This window comes from Chamaea fasciata, unplaced genomic scaffold, assembly GCF_029207755.1.
Source record: "Chamaea fasciata isolate MVZ Bird 193981 ecotype frontalis unplaced genomic scaffold, bChaFas1.0.hap1 SCAF_9, whole genome shotgun sequence".
Classification (NCBI taxonomy): domain Eukaryota; kingdom Metazoa; phylum Chordata; class Aves; order Passeriformes; family Sylviidae; genus Chamaea; species Chamaea fasciata.
This window is the reverse complement of record NW_027094094.1, coordinates 24,669,921-24,693,285: the sequence shown is the minus strand read 5'-3', so window position 1 is coordinate 24,693,285 and position 23,365 is coordinate 24,669,921. Positions and strand designations below refer to the sequence as shown.

The window sequence follows — 23,365 nt, the reverse complement described above, 5'->3', positions numbered from 1 at the left end:
AAATGGTTTAGACATACAGTGCCAAAGGTCATAAGATATCCCAAACAGACTATTAAGTTACACTTAATTTTGTTTTAATAAAAAGCACACCGAATTCTACCCAGAATAAATTAAGCTGCTTACCAATTGCTGCTCCACAGGAGGTGGTATATCTTGGTTGGCATAGACAATAGCAGGATTGTAAAGACTGAATACCACAGGATAGAAAACCTTCTTCCCTGGAAGTCAAAAGATAATTGTTAACTCACTGTAGGCACGCTTTCTGAAGGCAAAAAGAAACCAGAAACACTCTTTTTATGTAAAATATTACCATCAGGCATCTAGTGGAAATAAATAAAAACAAGTCCCAACTGCTAAGACTTCCCACCTAGGAAGCCTGTAACATCTAGTGGGGCAGAGCCCATAGGATTAAAAAAATACGTATGTATGCATATTATATATACTACACTTGATTTACATTTAGTTATACATGCTTAGATAAAAATTAGATATCTCAGTACCATTCTAGGTGACTGAAAAATTCCTGCAATAATGATCCACAGTAAAATTAAAAAATTATCAAATCCAAGTAACACCTTGCATTGCTGAGTTTTATGGATTTGTCTCTTTCCACAAACATGTAAAAGCAGGTACATCCACGACATCCTGCAAGGGCATCAAGCACCAGGAGAATCCTGACTGTGCTGAAAACACCAGCTCTGTGTCAATTATAGAAGCCAGGTAAATATTTTTCCACTAACGTCTTGCATCACCAATGCTGCAAAGGTATTGACAACAGTCCACAAGAATATTCACTATCCTGACTTGGGCACAAATTCTGAAGGAGTGAGCAGCATTTTCAGATCTCATTTGAAGTAAAGGTGACAAACTGCCAGTATGAATTTCAAGCAGTCTCTTGAACTCTCTTTCTTGTTAAAGCTCACAAAATAAGCCCCTCCAAAGTTTTTCCAATTATTTATACAACTTGTTTCATGAAGTACAGAGACAGACAGCAAAGAAAGAAAAAGCAAGAAACAGAACCCAAATATCTGGATTCTGAAGAATTTTCTTGCCTGTTTGTTAGGTGAAGAAAAAATATCTGTTGATTCCAAATTGACATTTGGAGAAAATGGTTTCTGACTGCAACAAATTTGAAACAAGAGTAAGCATTAAAAAAAGAACTCAAACACAGTTTGACAGGAGGAAGTCCTCAGCAGCATGCTTGTTAACTCAAGAAAGCTTTACCCTTCTTGGCAGAAGCTTGTAGAACAAGCAAGCATCATACAAACAATCAGAGTATTTCAGAGCTTGGGATGGAACAGTGGAACATTAGCGCAGTCTCCATAAGGAGCACACTGTAGCTCTACTGAAAACCATTCACATGTGACATATGTCTTGGCCATACGTGTGTGAGAAGAGATAAACCAAACTTGTTAGAGATTTCAGCATAACAAAAATCATCCTCCACTGCAGAGAAATACGCTGAGTTTTGCTATACAGATTTACATGCAGTCTAATTGTTAAAGCAATTAAACTGTCCACTTTCTTTCAGACAACTAAATCATAAGAAAACACAAAAATTATACATGTTGTACAAAAAAGACAATGTATTCTTAAAACAAGCTAAGGCACTAAGGCAGAAGATATTTTTCTCAGTCTAAATATTATTGCCTTCTGTGCAGAGTGTGATTAATTTTCCAGGGAGTGTGGTACTGAACAAGTTCCACCATTCTGGCTGAGTTTTCTTTGTTTTCCACATGCTCAGCACAGACCAGTTGAAGCCAAGCACGGTGACAAGGCTCTGTTCCAGCAACAATAAGGGAACTTACCGGGCTCAGCATTCAAGCGACAGCTGTTGAGGAATTCGGCTGTGAAATAAACATCAACATCACAGAAGAACATCAGGACCTCGCCCTTTTCCCAGGCTCTGGCACCCATGTCAAGTCCTCGGCCTCGGTTAAATTCCTCATTCAGGGAGACAAGCGTGTAATTGTGGAAGTCAGTTTCTCTACAAGAAAAACAGAGCCAAACCCAAAATAAATCTGTGGGGAGGGGCAGAGGGACCATTTATATTAGCATTTTACAGGAATTTCATTTCAGAAATTTAAAAAGAAAAAGTTATGTGATCACAATGAGAAAACAAAAACTGTTACAGTTAGTTGTCTATTTGAATTTTAAACCTTGTAAAATGATAGAAACCAGTCTTACTCTATACCATTTCACTTTGTGTTTAATCATTCAGACATATTAAAAGGCCTTTTGTTAACTGACAGGAATTAAAATGCTCTCCTGAATTACAATGGCATCTAAAACTTGTTGCCACAAACCAAGAAGCCCTAACTAACAGAGAAATATCTGTCTTCGCCAGTTCAGAGAAGAGGGCAAACAGGAAGCCAGAATCCTGGCATCATCAGACTCACAGGGCAAAGGCCATCTGTGTGGTGGTGCCACATAAGCCCGGCACTTTGCTTCTCCTCGCTGTGCAACAGTAGCACAGGAGCAGCCAAAACAACATCTTCAAGCAAAGTTAAGTGTCTGCTTCAGAGACACTTCAGAGGATAATGCTTGAAGAGAACAGACAGGATATTCAAGGGTAGCACCACTAAAAAGATACAGAACCAGGTAGATGCCCAGTGAGCCTGCAGCACTGACTCAGTGCTCTGAGGGACATCTCACAGGGAACAGGGCAGGCAGCAGAGGCCTCAAAAATGGAGGGGTACAGCACACAGCAAGTGCTAGGGAGACTGCGGCAAAAAAAATGCAGAAATTCTCTCCTCCCTTCCTACCAGATGCCTGTATATGTCAGGCCAACTCTCCATCATATGCTCCAGGCTGCTGACGAAGCAGCCTGTGTCTAACCCATGTCATGGAGAGGAGCCTGGCCAGCACCTGAGACAGGGCTCACACGAGAGCTCAAGGGAACAGGCTCCCAGCCCAGGGATGAGTGCAAGAGTTCAGGTCGCGAAGAAGCCCCTTGGCTACAGGGTAAAGGATGCTTGACACCGGTCCCATCTCTCTGGAGCAAAACCCATAAAAGACACATTCGGGAATTTTACATCTATACTGATGTAATGCTACTGCTGAGACAGCCATGATGAACTGTGTACTTACTTATTTTACAGCTCAGAGTAAGTACAGGCCTACTTTGACTACTACATTTTTCTTCCTTATCATTAAATAAAATTGTTTCTCCAGTGAAATAACTATTAAAATGTACATCCCAGTTCCAAAGAACTTAAACTCTAATCAATCTGTTAGCATGACTGAACATCCACTGCAAAACTCACCCCTGTTGTTTTTTGGACTGCCAGATAGTAACCTCAAAGTCTTTTCTGGCTATAACTTGATTTTTAGTAGTCTTCAGGAAACTTTTGCAACCTAAACTGTAAAATGGCAACCATAAATAGTGTACAGTAAATAAATAATGAATTTCCTAGTAACCTGTAATGGAGAATAAACTTTATTTATTTCTTCATTCTTTTTTAAAAACCATTTAAAATGCCAATCAATATTGTTTGTACTGACTGATGTTGGACTGGTACACTTACCTAGCTACAGATTCTAGGATGCTTTTTACTTCTGATAGACCATCTTGTCCAAAGTACACCACCGTGAGGTGAACACGCTTATCCTGATGAATACATACATCCCTACAAAGACAAAGATAAGCTGATATTAGTAATTACCTGCAACACAACAAAATACTTCAGGTACTTAAATGCTACTGCATTGAAAAGCATTAGCAGATTGAAGTATTCTGGTTAGGCGTCAAATGGCTTCAAAGAGAACAAGGAAAGATGTTTTCCCCTCTTCTTTCCCCATCTTGCCCATTTAAATCAGAAGGTTCCAATACTGTGTGTCACATTCCAATACCTTATTTTATAAACAGGCACTCTACAACTGATGTAAATACAAAAATTATGTTCAAGATCATGTGTGTCCAGGTTCACAATGACCCTAACATTTGGTCATTTGCTGCAATTTGAGAACCTGTTAAGCCATTTTAGAAGGAATGTTTTTTTCCATACAGTAGGTTCCATTACAAACATCCCAAGGCAGTTGCACACAATGTTGGAATCATTAGCTCTGTTGCAAATCAACCAGAACAGGAATTCACTTTGAAAAGGAAACAAAATACTGAAAATCAGCAACATAGCTCACTATATAATCTCATGCACGTACCTAAAGTTTTGCATAAATTGTGCAAAAGCCTCAGTTCTTCCAGCAAGAGGAACAATAATGTTAATGATCGATCTAGAAATATCGACCGTTTCACTCTTCACTTTCATGAGGGGTCCAAAAGGTCGGAACAAGGTGACATGCCTGTACTCCATGCCATCCATCTTCTTATAAAACAGCTCATACTGTGTCCCCTTATCTCTTTCTGTACGATAGTAACCTGAAGAATAAGTCACACAAGTAATATGTAAAGTCAAAGATCCCAGCAGTTGTATTTCAGAACACTGATTTTCCTAAGAACTAAAGAAGGGGGGCAAAGCTTCTGGGTTTCTCCTAAAAACAAATGAAATTTCCACAACTGTTGTTAATCACAACCACCCTTCTACCATTTTAGGTCAGACCTGAGAAACAATCCCAAATGAACTCCAGCTTCCCCTGCTTCTATAGACAACAGGTTTCATGGTCCTATGCCAACTTCTCAGACAGAATTAAGAGTTGGGTCTTCTCAGCTATTTGCTATGGAAAAAGATGGCTGAAATCTAATATTGCCTGCTCTTAAGCCCTTCAGTAAGAATCTAGCCCTGAGCTAGTCCACAGTAAAATCTGAGATCATCTGGCCAGTAATCAACACAAGAAAAGCACAATTTGTTCTGTGGGCAGAACAAATGACAGTAACTTGCTTGACAAAGTCTGCAAAATCTGACATGTAGAATCTAAACAAAACAACTGTGTGATAATACTGGAATGCTTTTGAATTGTTTTCACTGCTGACCAGTAGTTAATGCTTTCTATGTGATAAATAAGTGGTATTTTACCACACCCATAATCTTCCAAGGACACAGGCAGATGTTTTCTATGTGGCTGTCACACTTTAGGACAACAATGCTAGTCCCTCCAGAAACAGGACTCTGAGATTTTACTCCTAATGCACAGAAAAAAATCTGGCCCTTTCGGAACACGGTTCTTTAACTTAAGGACCATCAATGAAGGAAGTTAAACCAACAGACTCTAATTTTACACCACATAGGAAAGAACTGAGGCTCATCTGTTGTTTTGACCCTACTAAACTCTGTGTTGCTAATTCCATAGCTATGCTAACATGAGTAAGAAATGATGACAGAAAAAATCCTCCAACAAAAAAGCCTTATGTTCATCCCATCTCTGCTCTCCTCTCACCAGCAAGGAAAAGATGGATTATCCACAAGAACCACAAGCTATACCATGAACTGGCATTACATTCCAGTTAAGTGGCCACCCAGACCACAGAGAAAGTTACAAACAGCTGCATATTCCTAAGTGTGATGCACATCCCTGCCTTCACACAATGCATTTCCATTCACCTGGCTGTCCTGAACTGCCCCTTCTCCAAGCCAGTCTCCTCAGCAGCTGGAATCCCTCCCACCCAGAAAGCAGCTGCTGGCAGGGCACAGAGTAGACAAGCCATAGTGGCAACACAAAGGGTTCTCTTTTGTACCCAGCATTGATATTATCCTTTTTGTTGTCTTTTTTTGCAACTGAAATCAACACCTAAGTATATTAAGGAAGCAGCTCTCAGCCTTCGAGCAACTTAGGTTTGACTGTCTCAGGAACCAGAAAGAAGGGATGATAGAGTTTTGTGTCTCTCCCTATGCCCAGGCAAGTATTCTCCATGTTCCCTTCCCTTTCCATACAAGAGGCAAAGGAATGTGCACACCACCTGGACCTAACTTCTTTCTCTATAACCCAGATTCCATTTAAAAAGAAAATCCTTTCCCTAAATCTACCCCTGTATTCCTGTGCTCCAGCCTCCATCCCCAAATCAAACGCAGTTTCATTCACTGGTGCTCCCTCTTCCTGCCCAGCAGTCTCTCTTTCACAGCAAGTTCCTTGTGCCCCTCCCATCATCAGCTCTGTCCTGTCTTGTGGACAAGCACACGCACAAGCAGACCCCATGGGGAAATGTGCATGACCACCAGAGAGGGGCTGTGGGACACATGGTGTAGCAGAACAAGATGGTCCATCACACTGGAAGTCAGTGATGACTGAACCTCTCAGCTGAGATGCTTTTACCCTTTGAACAAAATTCTGCAATGCTCTCCTTGAAAAGCCTGAAATTCACATTTATGCCTTTGTCAACAGAGAGATGAATAAAGTATGCACTACATTTTAATGCTTATTTTCAAATCATTATTAATTACAAGCACCGAAAATGGTGTTTCAAACAATGAAAGTCCACAATGCTGACTGTCAGAAGCAGCAGATCTTAAACCCCTCTGAACCCTTTTCCATTGCTGCACAGTCCAGCACTGTAGCTTGAAAACAGCATCTTGGTTAATGGAGCAGCTGATGCACCACGGTGCTCATACATCACACTTTCATGTAATAGACAGCAAATATTTTGTACCAGGACTCCTGGGGAAAGCAATGTTCAGTATTTTATATTTTATTTTTATCTGCTATCCAATAGCTGTTGACAGATAAAAATACCACTTACAACATAAGTAAAGTTTTTAAAAAGCATACCAGCTGCCAATAGCCTATCTTTAATCAAACGATAAGCTCAGATGTCAGTCTACAACAGAAGGCTGTAGTACAGAATAAAATTTTCAAGACTAATTAAAAAAAAAAACCCAAAAGCAAAACTCACTGCTGTGAATTCACGAAGATCTGAATATGCAAATTCAAATCTGAATAGTGCCTTGCCAACATTCAAATGTCGAAATACAGATTCTAAACTTTTGAATCTCAATATGCTACTAGAGCCACACTTCTTTGAAATAGTATGTACTCCTCGAGTTATTCTCCTTGCTATGAGCTAGTCTCTTGCTAATCTACTAATTAGGTTACTTTTATCGGACTAAAGTTTCTATACACAGAAGCCAGATTTGAGAACAGCCAGAAAAAGAACCCACATCTGGTTTACTTCTTAGTGTATTCAGGTTTTTAACACTTGGAACTGACTCATTTAATAAAACCTGTTATCTCACCTTCCAACTAGCATACACATTTGGCTGCCATCCAAAACAGAACTCCACAAGCAAAGAGGTAAAAAGCAGCAGAAATAATTTAACAGTTGCTATTCCTGGTCCACGAAGCTTTACTCCCTTTGCAGAAGGTTCTGCTTCTCACCAAAAAAATTAAACACAGGAATCCTGGGGATCAGTTACTGCCAAAGCCAAAAAGCTGTTCTTCTATTGCCTTGAACATTACTTGCTTTACAACTACCAAGAAAGCTGTTTGGTCTGTGGAATTTAAGATGTATGACCTGGTTGTCTTGGTGCATATTAGGTTTCTCCACTGAAGTTCCCAGGACAGCGGCCGGTTTCTGGTCGTATGCAGCACACGCAACAGGGGCTGTTTGCATGACAAACAGTCCATACTCTTCTAAGGATTGCAAGCACTTGGAAGCTTGCAGCATGGGAATAAAGCATTTTTACATGCCAAGGATGGGTAGGGAGTCTTCCTTTTGACGACAACCTAAAGAAAGTTTCTACACTTGGCCCAGTTTCAAATGGAAACACAGAAGCAGGAGAATTGGGCCCAAACAGCACTGCTAGACATTCAATAACAAGACCTTTATCAGCGATTAGCTAATTGCTAATTAGCCTCTGAAAACATACTAGTGCTTCTATTTTCCAAAGGTTCATTTTAAATATTTGTGCAAAGGAAGAGCTTGTAATCTCTTGATTAAAAAAGCCAATTACACTGATAAATGTAAACCCAAATAAGCCAGTTACACTGATAGTGAAGTGTGTCCATGAAGGCTCCTCTATCACCATTCAAGACTCAATGTCACAGGCTTCTGGAGAAAGGGAACAGAGGTAATACTATTATCTCCTCTGAATTACTCTCAATTTCTCAATATTATCAAATACTGATCTCAAAGAAATCTATTTTTAATGGAGGTCTATCCTAAAACATGCAGTTCAGCAGTTAGGTCCATTGGTCATAATCCTAAATGCATTCATTTGTGAAAGTATGTAAAATCGCATCTCTTATCCTCTCTAGGCATACTCTTCATCCACAGAGAATAGGATACTCTTGTTTTTCATACACTTAGATCTAATGTAAACACTGAAAAAAACCAAAAACAACTTCAAAGTGTTTCTCAAACAGCAACTGCAGAACAAGACTTTTTTTCAGGTCAGATTTTTGTTCTGTTAATATCAGAATTCTGGAAGTTTCATTGAGGGTTGCTGCAAAGGAAAACAGGTACAGCAAACGAAGCTGAGAATTTTGCTGGTTTTCTCTTCATCAGTAGAACAAGTCAACTGAGCTTTGTGAAAAATAATTTGAAGTTTTCAGAAACTATCTTTGTAGTTGTAATATACACTTAGAAATCTTTTTAACTTAGTGTTATTGCTCAAAGCCTGCACATAACCATGACGTGGCTGTAGCAGCTCTGCCTCATCACAATTCCAAAGGAGATTTGGATCATCACTCTGTCTTGCAACGCTAAAAAAATAACATCAGTTCAGAAAACACTTGGCCAGAGCGCTCCCTGTTGTGGATACAGATTCCTTGCTCTGCTGGTAGAAAACAGACCATCTTCATGCAGAGCCCACAGAGGCTGAGCATGCAGCAGGGCAGCTACAGGAACAGTTAAATCAAGGACACAGAGCAAAAATGCAGAGTGGCAGCAATAAAGTTGCATCCATCAGCATGTATTTGGAACTTTTTTGGCCTGCACAGTATTAAGAGTAATAAAAATCAGTGGATTCAGACTACCATGAGTATTATTGGCTAATTAAGTGTACTTTTTCAGAAAAAAGTTTATTTCAGAAATTCCTGTTTATAAAATAGAAAGCAGTTCAATTTTAAATTCAAGTTAATAGTATTTGTTGTCAAGTTACTCCAATATAGAGAAATCCTAAAACACAATAAGAAACAAAAAAATCTCAATGTGTTTTCAAATGAAGACAGTGATATTTCACTGACGGGGCATCGGAGGCAACAAATGCTGGGAAAGAACTTCAGACATATTCAACAGACATTAAAATACACCATTAAGTAAAAATGTCTACAAGAAAAGATATTCTAAGCTTATTTAAACAGTCACCAAATTCTCTAACGAGAGAGTACCTGAAAGTACACTTCACAAAAAATTACATAGTTCAAAGTTTAGTCTACTATTTCACAAGTCTAGGAAAACAGTAGACATAATTCCCAGAACCAAATATTGACCTATATAAAAATAGCCTGTTGAGGTAACAAGTTAAAATACTTTAGAATAAAAATGCCTATTTCTTGTAGCACACTTTTGTGACTAAGTTTTTGTATATAGATATGCACTAGTTTTGAGGAAAAGAATCCTGCAAGTCAGAAAATAAAATCAACTTATCTATACAGAGCATAAAACATGATGGTTATGCATCAAGCAATGCAGTACCATATTTTCTTGTTTGTCCTAGGAAGAAGAAAAAAAAAAACACACCCAACCCCCCCCCCAAAAAAAACCAAAACAAACAAAAAAACACCAAAAAACCCCCCAAAAACCCCAACCAAAAACAAAACAAAAAAACCCACCAAGTTTCTCAGCCTCCAGTTTCAAATTGCAAAATACTCTAGTTTTAGTCATAAACCACTTATTACAAAATAATTACCAACTGAAGAGAATATAGAACTTAAATTATTTGCTACAACTGAAGCCAAATTTAAAAAACTCTCTCTAAATAAGCAACATTAACCCAGTAACAATTCTGATGTGCTCTTAGGACCCTTACAAGACCTCTTCTGACTTCAGCTGATACACCAAGTCTGCTATGCAATTTCAATTCAATACCAGTTTAGGACAGCTTAAGGGAGTAATATTTTATAAACAGAAAGGCATTAGCTTTCCAGCTGGACATCCATCAAAGGGGGATGCACAGGCAGTGGAGGCAGAGTGCTAGAGCCTGTTCATGGGGCTGCAGGGCTAGGGACCTGTGTGCACCAACACCAGCTGGGTCTGCCTCTTACCTCCGAGTTTTAGAAAAACAGGGGTGGGGAAAAATATGCTAACATTCAAAAGCTGCCTTATTTTGCTGGCTAAATTAGACAGTAGTATTTGCACATAAAAAACCCACAGAATACCCACACAACCCACAGCTTCTGTCTGAAGAAAGATACTAATAGATACAGATAACGCTATGGCTGGTTGCTAACACACCCATATGCAGCATACAAGACTTGTATTTCCCTATAGTTCCTGGAACCCTGTGGTTGAAGTTACTGTCTTCACAGCAAAAGGAAATTAGTTTGATTTCCAAAAACAAATACTAGTGTGAACAGAGGCAGAAGTATGAAGTATAATTCTAAGGTCCTAAAACTATTTGCTTTCTTGAACGTCCGTCATTAAAGGCAGTACGCTAAAAAATCAACTGCTATGTCAGTCATGGTAAAATAAAAATCCACCAGAGCGTGAGTGATATCTAAAACAGCAATGGAAAAGCACCTGAATATTTAATGCAGAAATAAAGCATAAGATTGACTACCCCTGGAAAAAATAATAGGGTTTAAAATGAGAACTGTACAAAGAGCAACACAACAGACTGTGTTGCATTGACCCAGCTGAGTGGATTCCATGCCCTGCACCACCTTCTGGAATGAAGAGGGGTACTTGCATCAAACTTTAAACATAGTAGCTGTTAAAAGCAGAGACTTTTTGCACTACAGACCAATTACATCTTCTGAAACTGAAATAACCCATTATTTCAAGACCAGTGGTATCTTTTCCCAGCATGATTAATAATACAGACATCAGTACTTACTCCAGAATCCCTTCTACAGTAATGGTCTTCTAACACGGTCCACCTTTCGGTTTTTAATGGCAGCATGAACTGTATTTAATACTCTAAAGTATAAAGAAGAGGTACTAGGGCAGTTTTTGATAATACTTATCTCCATTGCACAAGACCATACCTTGAAAGCCACCTGCCATGGGATTTGTCACTCCTGCATTATTTAAGGGCTTTACTAAGTGTTCAAAGTTTAACTGCTACACATGCCTTTATCATATGTGTTCTGCAATTAAACTTACAGGCACTGAGACAAAACTGAAGAGAGAACAAAAGAACTGTTCAAGGCTGCACAGCTTAGAAGACCCCATAACTGTGTACCATGAAAGGACTATTCAGGACACCAAGTTCCTCAGCTGACAGGCCCAGAACATAGCCTACCTCTCCCTCCAGTGGCCAACTGTGCCAACTCTAAGAGAGTCAAATGCCTGAATACTAATTAAAAGTGGCACAGAGATGAGTGAAGAAAAACCACGGAGCTTCATCCTGGATTGCTTAACTAGAGAGATGAATCAATTTCTCCCTCCCACTGCCATCAGTTTCACTGAAAGTCTTTCAGTTATTTAGTACCTTAAGCAGCTGTGTCACACTGACTTTGGCTACAATCAATTATGAACGCATCAGTATTTTAAGCAGATACAGCTTCTCCCATACACCTCTTGTGGTGAGCCCTTCTGAGATGCATTTGTTACTCCACTAAAAACACAAGGTAATGAAGCAGTAATCTCATCGTCAGAAATAAAGGTTCTTATTGTGCAATTACTCTTCAAGACTCTATCCAAATAGGTACAACACCTGTAAGTACAAACACCATTAAATGCCTGTTGTGACATTCCGCTAAGGGGCTAAGAAGCATGTAAACATACCTTCTATAAAATCATTTTCACTATATAGCTGCCTCTCTCCTACTCCATCATCTTCATCTTGTCCATCTTCTTCATCTGGATTATTGATAACTTCTAGGCCAGCCTCAATAACTTCCACCAATTCATCTCGTTTATCCTTTCTAACGGGTTTCTCTTCTGGGTGCCGAGTGAGCCCCATCTCCAACTGGAATACTTTCATGGATGTAAAGCTTTCAAAAGGAATGACTCCATACTCACTAGGCAGTTTGGCCCCCACGCTCACCTCAGCTTTGTCAATCTGGGAATGAAGAAACTCTAGGAGATCATTGGATGTTTGCTCTTTGGTGCCCTGGTAGTTCATACCATTGACCTTTGGGCTCTTTTTTTCCTGCAGGGACTTCAGTTTGTCACTCATTTCCTGAAGCTCTTGTTTTAGCTGGGCAATCTGACGTTTCAGACTGGTAGCTCGGTTTTGATAATGCTCTTCTTGTTCCTGCAAGAGAGCTTGATAGTATTCTTTACCCATGCTTTCACCTACGACACCAGGCAGAGATCCATTGCCATCTGTCTGTGGAGCACACTCCAGCAAATACATGAGCAGGATTAAACTGAATAGTAAAGCAAGGCCCACCAACAGCCAACGAGTCCTGGCTTGAATTACTAAGCCTCTTCTGGGCATTCTCATATTATTTCTGTTTCCAACCCTAAAAGATGACTTGTCTGCTCTTGCTTTCCAGGGGACATCACCCTAGACTTCAAATCTTAGAGAGAAAACGCCAACTGTAATAGCTACTACAAGTTCCAGTAACATAGCTGATGAGCCGTTTTCAAGCTTTGCCTTAATCAGGTGTCACTGCAGAGACGTACATCTGAGGTTCCTATGTCATCCATAACCATCAACTGTAAGTCTGGCTGACGCCATACAAGTTGTTCAGGATTTCCTACCTACCCCAAACAAAAAAAACCTGCAAAGGGGGAGGAAGATGGAAGACACCAGCAAGGAATCATATTTCCATTTCCTAATTCAGCCTCAGTTGAAGGGGCTTAGCTTATTTGAAGTTTTGTGAGGGAAATCTGCAAAAGTAATTTTGTAGGCTTTGAACACACAGCAATTTCCCCCCCACCACTAGGTGTGAGAGCAATCTACATTTTAGCAATAGTAATTTTCATTGGCTAGTCTTTCTTTTCCTCTGGCACTTGAGTATTTTATTCCACTTCCCCTCCTTTCCTTGGAATCTGTGGTTTGAGTCAGCAAAACGAGGATAGAACCTAAAATTAAAAGAAAGGTGCGTATTAGAACTACAGAGCAGAAACACATGAACAAAGTTCTAACACATGCATGCAAAAGACTGCTGGTGGAAGGAGTGAGGAGAAACAAAAAACATTTCTTTCCTTTGCATTACCCATCAGCAACTCCCTTTGACACAGTGACTGGAAAACAGTATTGTGGACAGTCCAATAAAACGCATTTGTCACACAGCTAGCCAAAGCAGTAATGGTTCTTCTAGTCTCACCACAGTTTATTCCACGTTTGTTTTAACTCCCCCATTCCTTCTTGGGTTTGTTTCGTTTTACTCTGTGGGAGGAAAAAAAGATACCAACAAACCCCATGCCTTTCCTACTCCTCAGAAAAAGAAAATCCATGAACTATTTTGAAGCAGCAGAAGCTTGCTTGCAATTTCATTTGCTTTTACTTTAAGTAAATACCTTACAGGGTATAACTGTTCACTCATGAATAAAGTATTATAGATTTGAATATCAAAGTTTACAGAAACCGCATTTCAGATTAAGTCAAAGTCAACAGAAATTAAAATTCAAACGCCAATCCCTGACTGATGAAAGGGATGCTGAGATAATCCACCCACTAATTTTTCCATGTTCTGATATGGTTAGGCTAGCACAAAGAGGCAGTGACCATTTGCACGAGTCACGCTCCTATGTGACTGACCAAACCAGCCTAGAGGGAAAGACCAGAGAAACAGACCACAGATGTGCAAGAGGGAGATACCAAAAATCCTACTCAGCACTGAGAGTCAGCTAAATGTTTTATGGGCCTCTTCAATGACAGCATAAAAAGATAAGAAGAAAGCTCATCGCATGTTAGTCTACTTTCAACATTAATAAAATACTTTAATTTATAATTTGCTTGTATGAAATAAGTGAAGCTCATTAAAATTTATCCAGGGACCTCTTAGCTCTACATCCATTTTGACTGTGTTATGCAATTATGGTTTGGGGGAAGTTCTGAGACTCCCAGCTTAGTTTCACTATCCTTATGGGACTAGAAAAACATTGCTCACTCCCATACTCCTTCTATATGGGTTAGACAGACTTACCTGGCACTGCCAGCTGCCACCCAGCCCACCTTGTGCTGACCCTGCCACTCAGTCAGGGTGCCACAATGCCCCCCAGGTGTTTACAGCACACACCTGGCACTGTGTCTCCCCAGTTGTGTCTTTGTGACACTCCTCCCGTCCCATTCAGCTTCCAGCACTAGGATACTGCTCCAGTGCCAATCAGGTACCCCTGAGCAGTGGTATCATCATATTCAGCATCTTCACTTGCAAGAAAGCTCCGATTAGAAGGCCTGAAAGATGAAGTGACTTATTCATACCACCAGCAACAATGCCTGCCACAGCCTACTCAAAGTTTGCAGGCATATCATGCACACCAAGTCTGGCAAGAGCCGCACACCTCGAAGTTGTCCAGCTGAAGTATATAGGACTGCTTGAAGCAGTTTTTACTATTTGTAGTGCTGAAGTCTCTGTTAATGAATAATTTACATAGATTACATAGAAATTCTTAATGCAGCAGATTAAAGGCAATTACTCATCTGAAACTGAAGCTTTTGGAACTTATGGAAAGCTACTGGAGACTTTGACACAAAATAAGTAACAGTTTTATCAGCTGAATACTAGATAACATCCCTTCAAGCCCAGACAAGCCAGAAATTAGTCACTTCTCACTGCACAAACACAACATTATATAAATGCAAGTTGAATGCCTATAGAGAGTGATCAACACCAGATGTATCCTCAGACCAGTGTCCAGACGTGATGAATCAAGGGGGAGAGAAGAAAAACATCTACAGGATAAAAGCAGTTCACGGCAATGATACAGTATCATCTCAAGCTTTCTTTAGTACAAAGATGACCACATGAGGGTTTTTTACATCTCTTACTGAATTCTTGTTCTATTAGACTGCAAGAGGTGAACCCACAATTAATAGCATAAAGAACCACAAAATTTTTTAAACCTCCGTAAATGCTAAATTGTACTAAAGCTACTCCAGGCAGAGGCTGACACATCTTCAATCAGCAAAGGAGTATTGAAAAATAATCTAACCACCTAACCTGCATAAAATATCAGTAAATTAAGCCCCAACTATTCTAATTGTTGTTAAGTGACAAATTGAAACCCCTGAAGATGGAGCATTAATTCTAGCAGGCTTTTGTAGTGAATTCTTGCTCCACTAATAGATTGCCCTGCGTTCAACTTTGGTGAGTCACTAAATTTCTTCAGGTCTCATTCATGTCTTAGAAGCGAGGGAGAACAGATCTCCTGACGTGGTGTCAAGAGGACACAATGCACCAGGAGATTACGATCCCCGCAGTCAATAGCAGGGGGCAGTGAGGCAACTCCTGCTCTCCATCCCTTTCCTCACTGTGGCCAAACAGACATCATTACGGTAAACACGGATTAGGGAAGTCAGAAGACCCCCGCGGGGCTCGCCGCTGGATCCCTGCGGATTTCTGGCCCTTCCACATTTACAGCAGAGGGCTCTCTGGGGGAGCGCTGCCCTGAGGGGTGCTCAGCGAAGAGATACAATAAGCCATTTCTGAAGCAATGAGAACTACACGAGCAGGGCTGTAAAGAGCTCACTGGTACTTTTACTTCCAGGCTCTAATTACTCCTTCATTAGCTGAAACCCTTTATCTATGGGCTAGTGACAATCCTATTAACAAGACAGCCTTTTTACAGAGACGGGCATTGCCTATTTATGTTTGACCATTCTTTGCAACACCATAAAGAGCAGGCGTTTTTCCCATTAGAGCTTCACCATGGCCTTTAAAGGCTAGGAATGTTTGTGCAACCAGTTATGCCGAACATTAAAATTTAAAATTGCACATGGAGACCTGAATGGGTAAATTGGTTTGCTAAAGCAGCAAATACCTTTTTTTTTTCCTTCAGTATTACTTCTGCTGAGGGAAGTCATCATAAAGGAGTATGACACATTTCATCTTGAATACTTCAAGGAGTGAGCGAAGGCAGTAAGAACCTTCCTTCCTTCTTATCCCATTGGAAAAAGATGGCTTATGAGCACTCTATTTCATTATCCTCTCTTTTCAGGGAGAAAAAAAAAAGACCCCGTTTTTGCATATTTACAACCCAAATTTGATATGAATTTGGTCTGGCACAGCCCTATTTTAGGAATTCCAGTAACTAGGCTGTAGAATATGATTACAAGAGAAAGCAGGCTGTGAAACCCCAGAACAAGCAAAAGCATATGGGAACCCAAAAATCACAATCGGGAAACTAACTGGGTTACACGGAACATTCTGAAGTTTATAAAAAAGGACAGTAAGATTACCTGGTAATAAGTAATCACACAGAAGTCCCTGAAATTTCAGTGCTTAAAGATTAAGTTCTAAAATTTAGAGTTGCACATGCTGGTACTTAACTTCATTTCAGTCCTTCAGAATGAATCTATTCGCAGTAGTCTGTATGATTTCCCAAGAATGAGGCATCTGACGCTTATACAATGCTTATAGAGATCTGCAGGTTTTCCCAGAGGCACCTGGGTTGTTAATTCTTTCTGCATTTCCAGGGCCTTCTGTATATTCAACAATGGAAATGTTTTTGCTCCTTACAAAAGAAGATCATTGATTCTCTAAGCACAAGGGAACAGACCAGCATGCTAATTGAAAATGCTTTACTTTTTTTAAATTATATTAACATTCTGTTTTTGTTCCTTGTTGCAAAGGATGAGTACATCTTTCTGAAGTGGGGAAACATTCACACTTGAAGCAGTGACCTAATTCAGTATGCACTTGGCTTCATGCCAGACCGTGGGGACATTCCTTGTGTGCGCATGTTTTATTTTAGACATGTCATTCTCATTCAGCATGCCCTAGACGGTCACTGTTTAGCTGCCCGTGAAATTCCAGCTAAGAGTTATTTTATTGTTCATAATTTCACCCAGATGCCACAGATATTCAGTGTCTTAAGCCTCCTCCACACACATACTTCTCTTCTTGGCAAGTTACACAATGAAAACATAAGGTCCAATCTCATCCCTTGCGTATTCCCTTCTTATTCAGAAGAACAGTGCCACTGAGAACAGAATAGCTCGAAATGTTAGAGGAACACTGGGCACACCTTTATGTTCTCACTTGATGAAAACCAACACAAAGCAAGTTGGGCATCTGCTGTTGCAGACAATCTTTGCATAAATCCCCGAGTGAAAAACCTCAAACCGTACCTGAAGTACACATCACATCATCTCTGCTTAGACAGACTGCTGAGGTATAGTCTCAGAAAAGACAAAAGAATTTGTCTGGGTTTTATTACACAGTTCGAGGTGAGCCAGTACCTAAGTCACACTTGTCAGCCATTAGGAAGGAAGAGAAAAAAAATTCACAAGAATTAATTGCTGAAGTTCTCACTCTCCACAGAAAACTAGTCATGAATCTCACCCTCTTTACTAACCAAAAAACCCCATCTTTTTATTTCAATTCTGCCATCAGATATGCTTTCAGCTATGGCTCTGCCTCCCAAGCACACATACATATGCACTATTGGATGGGAGAGAAGTTAAAAGCCACGATCAATTTATGGAAAGACAATCGGCATTCAATAAATGCAATAGGAAAGTCAAAATAATCACACAATATTTTAGACCTTACCAGTTTCACACTGAATTCTGAAAAAGTTGAAAGTTTTTGCTTGTACACATTGCAACCACTGCCCAGGGTAAACCAATCACACGCAGAGCTTATTTTCAACCTTCTGAAAGTTTAGAGTATGACACATTGCTCCAGTTCATCCCAACACCGCTCTTCAGATGGTAAGCACTGAACATCAGCTTCACTGCTCACCTTACCTGGTTGGCACCAAAAGGAATTCTTCAAGCTACCTCTTGATTTTCATGAGTTTCCTATCCTCTGCCAAAGCCAGAGTCCCATGGGGGAAACGGGACAACGATGACTGAACACTGAGTATCTCACCCATTTTTAACGAAAGACATGAGAAAAAAAATGAGCAGTGCTGAACTGTCCACATTATGGACAGACAACAGCCTGTGATGAATTTTAAAGTGCTCGAGCATATCTGCAATAGGTAACTTCAGACATTTTAGTTTCTAAATGGGAAGGAAAAGAAAATCATGCCTTTGGCACAGGGGCCGTTCTAGAACTCACAGCGCACCAGGAACAAGTAGTTCAGGCACAGGAAACATAGGAAAAAGTTACTTCAGTGAAGGGTGCAATCACAGGATTTATTACTCAAAAAAGAATATTCTCTATGCAAATGGTTTCTCTTACGAAAAGCAACACTGTTGTTTTGCCAGCAGAAATGCTGGGCTCCAAAATAAAATTAAGACCAAACCTCCACAAATTTCCACTGCCACATTAGAGACTGCAGTATACACAGAAGATATATCGGGTTTCTTATCTCCTTTGTTTCATGTGATAGATTAACTCACTCTCGACACCAGGGAGAGATAAAATCAATAAGAAACCCTGCCTTTTCCACGGACCAGATCCTGCTTATTAATTACATCTTTTCAGGACATGCAACTGAAGCAACACACTTTGTACTAACTTTTAAAACACAGAAACATAGAAAAGAGTAGGGTTTCATTTTAATAGCGGTGTTCAATCATCTCAGAAATCAAGAACAATCAAGCAGGCCACGCTCTTTACAGCTTGCCCAAATCCTCTCACAATTTCTGCCTCAGTTTCAAGTTCCCTGGAATGTGTTTTTACAACAGCAACACATGCGGGCTGCAGGAAGGACCCATCCTGCTCATGCACCCCACACCCCCTTGTCTGCCCCATGTACTCGGCCAAAAAATAAATCAGCTTGCCAAGAGAATAGGAAATACTGTGGGATTCATTGCCTCTGTTCTCAGAGAAAGCAAGCAGAAGGTGATATCCAACAACCTAGGAATGGCGGTATTCTTGCCACGACAATACTTGGAAAAAGCAGTCCTGCTGTCATCCTCAAAGGAAGTATTAACTGTACTGTAGTGGTTTAAATGCAACTCTTTCATAACCTACTGTGAAATAACAAGGAAAAAGAGCAACCTTTTGCTGAAGCAGTTTTATCTCCTGTAAGTGAGAGAAGCAAGCAAGTTATCGCTTGTCCTGGCATTTGTAGTTCCTAAACAAAACCAAATCCAAATAGGTAAGTGGACAAATGAAAGAACAGTATTATTCACATTATTTACCTTATAACTAATCCAAAGTAAGCAATGAGCTTATGAATAGATGTCCTGCTTTGACTTCAGTGAGTCCAAAGCAAGTCCAGTTGTCTGGAAAATGCTGAATTAAAACTGAAACTTGAAACCCAACCAGCTACACCTTAACAACACTGGTCAGTGTTATTCCATTTCAGATAAAGCCAGGAAACAGAAGACAGCTCATAGTAACTTTATTGCTTTCATGAAGAGACATCTGCTTGGCAAGAAAAACTAGGTTAAATGTCCTAGGTAGGACCAGCTGAAGGAGTTTCATTTGCTTGCTTGTTTTAAAACTGTTATTGAACAGCGATCATGTTAGGCTCCTCTACCTTCAGCTTTCACAGGACAGCAGCTTTTCTATATGACACAACTTTTCCTACTGCTTATATTATTCAGCTTGTGGGCTTCTACACTGCTGTTGGTGCTATTCCTCTTTTTAAATTTGGCAAGGAAACCACAAACTCCAAGTTTGGTGAAGCATGTCTTCTTCCCCTTATTGTCAGGGAATTAAAGGAACAGCAGTTTTATATGACTACACTCATTGTGCTTTCTTTGTTGGTTGCTAGAGTTCAACCTAGAAATAAGAACAGAAGAGCTACCTTAGCACAGTTATCAGGGAAGATTTATACTTCTTTCTGTATGAAAGACAGCTGCAGCAAGAGGCAGAAATTAAGATGCCCAGCAGTCTTCAAAAAAGCAATGTTCTAGGTAGGGCTTTTTTGCACCGAAAACAGCCTGTTTTAGAAAGACAGAAAACCAGTTACACTTAGCAACACAGCATCACCTTGAATCAAAGGGAATGGGGAAAGGTGAAATATTCTTTAAAGGCCCCAGTTAAATATTTCCCCCACAAAAGCTGAGCGTGCTCCCTCAAATGCAACAGCACAGTAAAACTGGTGATCCCAGCTCACATGGCCAGCATTTGCACAGCACACCTACATTTTCACTGACACAATGTCCTATTTATTAAAACCAATCAAGGAGAATGACTGCAGTCATCCACTGTGGAATGGCAGCTGGCAAAACCAAAGATGAAAATAATGTGGTTTTCTTGCAATTGCCTCACCTGAGTTCCACATCTAGCTACATTCTCAGAATCAAGTTGCCTTCTGTTTTCTCAGATCTGTCATCTATTTCTCTATATATGGAGATCAAGATAACATAACTACTGTAACCTAAGCATAGTGAAAATATAAATGCCAACTCTTGAGTAGTTTTTAAAGGATAATTGTCATTCAGCTTCATACACAGAGCCAGTGGACGACTTCTCATTGTGGGAGATAAGAATAAAGGTCATGCATCCAGTTTCCTCGTACTGTAAAGCAAATTTGAAAATGTAGTAGAGGAAAACAGATTCCCTCTGAGGTTTTCACAGGTGGTTCTCACACGGAGATTTCTTTTCCTTAAGTTATGAAAAGAAGAGATGGAAAAGGACAGTCCATACCCAGAGTGTTCTTTCTAACAGTTTTACAGCAAATTGGCCAGAGAATGAAAAAAAGTTAGACTTAATAATGTGGAGGAGTGAACTTTTTTCCATTTTTTAGATTTTTTTCCTACGGTAAGAGTGTCACTGTTTTCAAGGATGTAATATTCCAGACTGTGATGCAGCTGTAGCAGGAGAAGTAAAAACAGAGAAAAGTTAAATTCTCAAGTGCATCCAACTTTTTAAAAAATACTTTCAAACTTCTATTAATATCCATCTTGAAAACAGAAATACTTTACAGGAAATTCATAAAAAAGTTCTGTTGGACAACTATGAATCACAGCAATATTCTCACTGAAGTTATGATTTATTGCCAAATTTTTTGAGGGTTACCTGGACCAGGGAATATGTGTACATAAGTCTCCTCAGTACAAGTTTGAAGACTCCTGAAGAGACCACTGGAAGACATTTCTGTGCATTTTGTCCAAGTGGCAGTTTGGCCTGAGAATTTTAAAATAACAAAGACCAGTTTAAAACACTACTTGATCTAGAAATTTTGAGAAAATGCTGCTTTGCAAAATCAATCACCCTGAGGTTTTTCTTAAATGAAACTGAATCAGCTAGCTTAAATTCACATGTGGTTTTCAAAACTGTGCTCACTGCTATTCTTCAGGCCACAGTCAAAGATGTAAGGAGGAGCACGAACTACAAATGTTTTTAGAAAGGCTAAAACTCAGCATAGTAGTTCAGGTTCTGCTTTCAGCACAACACATCAGCCATGAATATGTCACCAGCCATGGAAGCTGGATGCCAAACAATTGAGAAACATCTGGTGCATTCCAGAAGCACAGCTTATGTCATCTGTAATTTTTCAGTTTGGCATTATAACTAAGCATTAACTTACTCTTAAAGGACTAGCAACACCAAGCTTCACCGGAAGCAGAAATGCCAGCAGCTTGTCAGAACTACCTATTGATATTTTCCTTGTGTTGAAAAAATTGCCAGCATGAACTAGAAACATCAAACACTGAATACTTCGCATTATGCTGCTTCACCTCTCATGTTCTGTTTTTCAAGTCGCTGAAGTCAGTCTTTGGACCACTTGAGCCACCTTTCCTCCCCTTTTCTTCAGGAAGAGATCATTGCCGTTTGAAGGGGAGAGAAGCCAAATGTTTTTGCAGGTTCCTTGCACTCTTCTTTAGTTGTGTTCATATTTCACTACTTTTTTTTTTTCTAACTTTTTTTGCTTGTTTGGCTTTGGCTTCACAGCAGGGACATACAGCTTGTTACCACAGACACTTGTCAGAAGTGCCATATTTAACACACTGTTCTACCGGCAACAACTTCTACTATGCTCTTTTAACACTGGTTTAAAGTTGGTTTTCTTCCTTCCCTTCCTGCCCCCTCACACAGCTGATTTAAATCCCCATCATTTCCACCCTAACAGAAGCTCAGGACCTCAAACTAAGGAGGATTTCTGAAGAGTTAAATACAAAAGAATTCAAAAACACTGGATTATGTCCAAAATCTAATTTAAAAAATCCAATATGAAGAAACGTGCACAGCAGCACTTCATAGCAGAATCTAATACAGTATTTTGTATGCTAACAGCATTTTGGATGTATACTGAATAATTCGGTACAAAATAAAAACACTGTAATACAGTATTTTGGATGTTAACTTCCAGTCCTCTGCCAAACACTGGGGGCACTGGGGCAAAGTTTGCCCTCCAGAGGCATCTTACTGGAGCATTGCTTTGACTGTGCTGGGAAAAAACCTCTGTCCAGCCAGCACTGACTGCAACCAATACTCATCTTCCTACTTCACAAATTGTATGTCTCTTCCTCAGTAGACTTCTACAAGTATCAGGAACACACAAAGCACACAGAAGATGGATTAATCTACTATCACTCAGCAGTCTTAATTTTCACTCTACCGGAGCACAAGACATGCAAGGCATCTGCTGCCCCTGGGGCTGTGAGCAGCATAAACAGTGCAGACAAGTGCCATCCTTTTTGACACCACTACTTGTGGAAGCCTTTAGGAGACAACAGAAGTGCTACCACCTGTCATCTGAAAGCTGTCACCCAAAACACTCTTACAGGACAGATTTTATGCCACAGAAACTTATGACTTCGCCTCAGAACTGTGGGTTCACTCTGAACAGTGCTCAAGACTAGCATTTTGTGTTTTCACAGTGTGCTTAAAACACACTCCAAGCTCATTTACATCATTTCCTCTGCTTTAACTTCGCAGTGCTCCCAACAAGCTTCAATTGCTTCCTGTGCATTGCTGCTCAACACCTGCCCCTGCAGCAGCAACACAAACTCCACCCAGAACTCCCTAAGTATTATTTCTGCTGTTTCTACGGAGAAGTCTCAAACACCACACAGGAACACTGGGGCAGCAGAACATCTGCCTGGTTACCGACCTGACTGCAACTAACTGTCACACACAACACACTACAAACACAACATCTACACACAGAATCAGCTCAGAACCTCAGCCACCAGCTTTAAATTTTCATGTCTTCCTGCAATTACACACCTGAAAGCCAGAAACTGTCCTTCCGTGTCTCTGGCAATGGCATCGGAAAAACTATCAGGGCCCTTTTCTCTATACAATTAACTGGGACTAGTCAATGCAAAACTGCTGTAGATTCATATAAACTTTCTGGAGAAGTCAGATGTCCTATAAATCTGGCCCTTCTATGAGAGCACTC

The 23,365-nt window shown here is 40.0% G+C and overlaps 1 protein-coding gene across 2 annotated transcripts in view; it reads right to left on the bottom strand.

Annotated features, from left to right (window-relative positions):
- The window catches only part of CSGALNACT2 (chondroitin sulfate N-acetylgalactosaminyltransferase 2), a 32,329-nt gene that overhangs the window by 4,198 nt on the left and 4,766 nt on the right, over nucleotides 1-23,365 (bottom strand). The window contains exons 2-7 of one of the 2 annotated variants that reach the window (XM_066191534.1): nucleotides 13,162-13,334; nucleotides 11,780-13,027; nucleotides 4,162-4,378; nucleotides 3,528-3,629; nucleotides 1,809-1,987; nucleotides 124-218 (exon numbers count right to left, since the gene is read on the bottom strand). In XM_066191534.1, the coding sequence (XP_066047631.1) occupies nucleotides 124-218; nucleotides 1,809-1,987; nucleotides 3,528-3,629; nucleotides 4,162-4,378; nucleotides 11,780-12,443 (1,257 nt within the window). In that variant the 5' untranslated portion in view covers nucleotides 12,444-13,027; nucleotides 13,162-13,334. The remainder of the gene's footprint in view (nucleotides 1-123; nucleotides 219-1,808; nucleotides 1,988-3,527; nucleotides 3,630-4,161; nucleotides 4,379-11,779; nucleotides 13,028-13,161; nucleotides 13,335-23,365) is intronic. The other variant, XM_066191533.1, reaches the window with a different exon arrangement.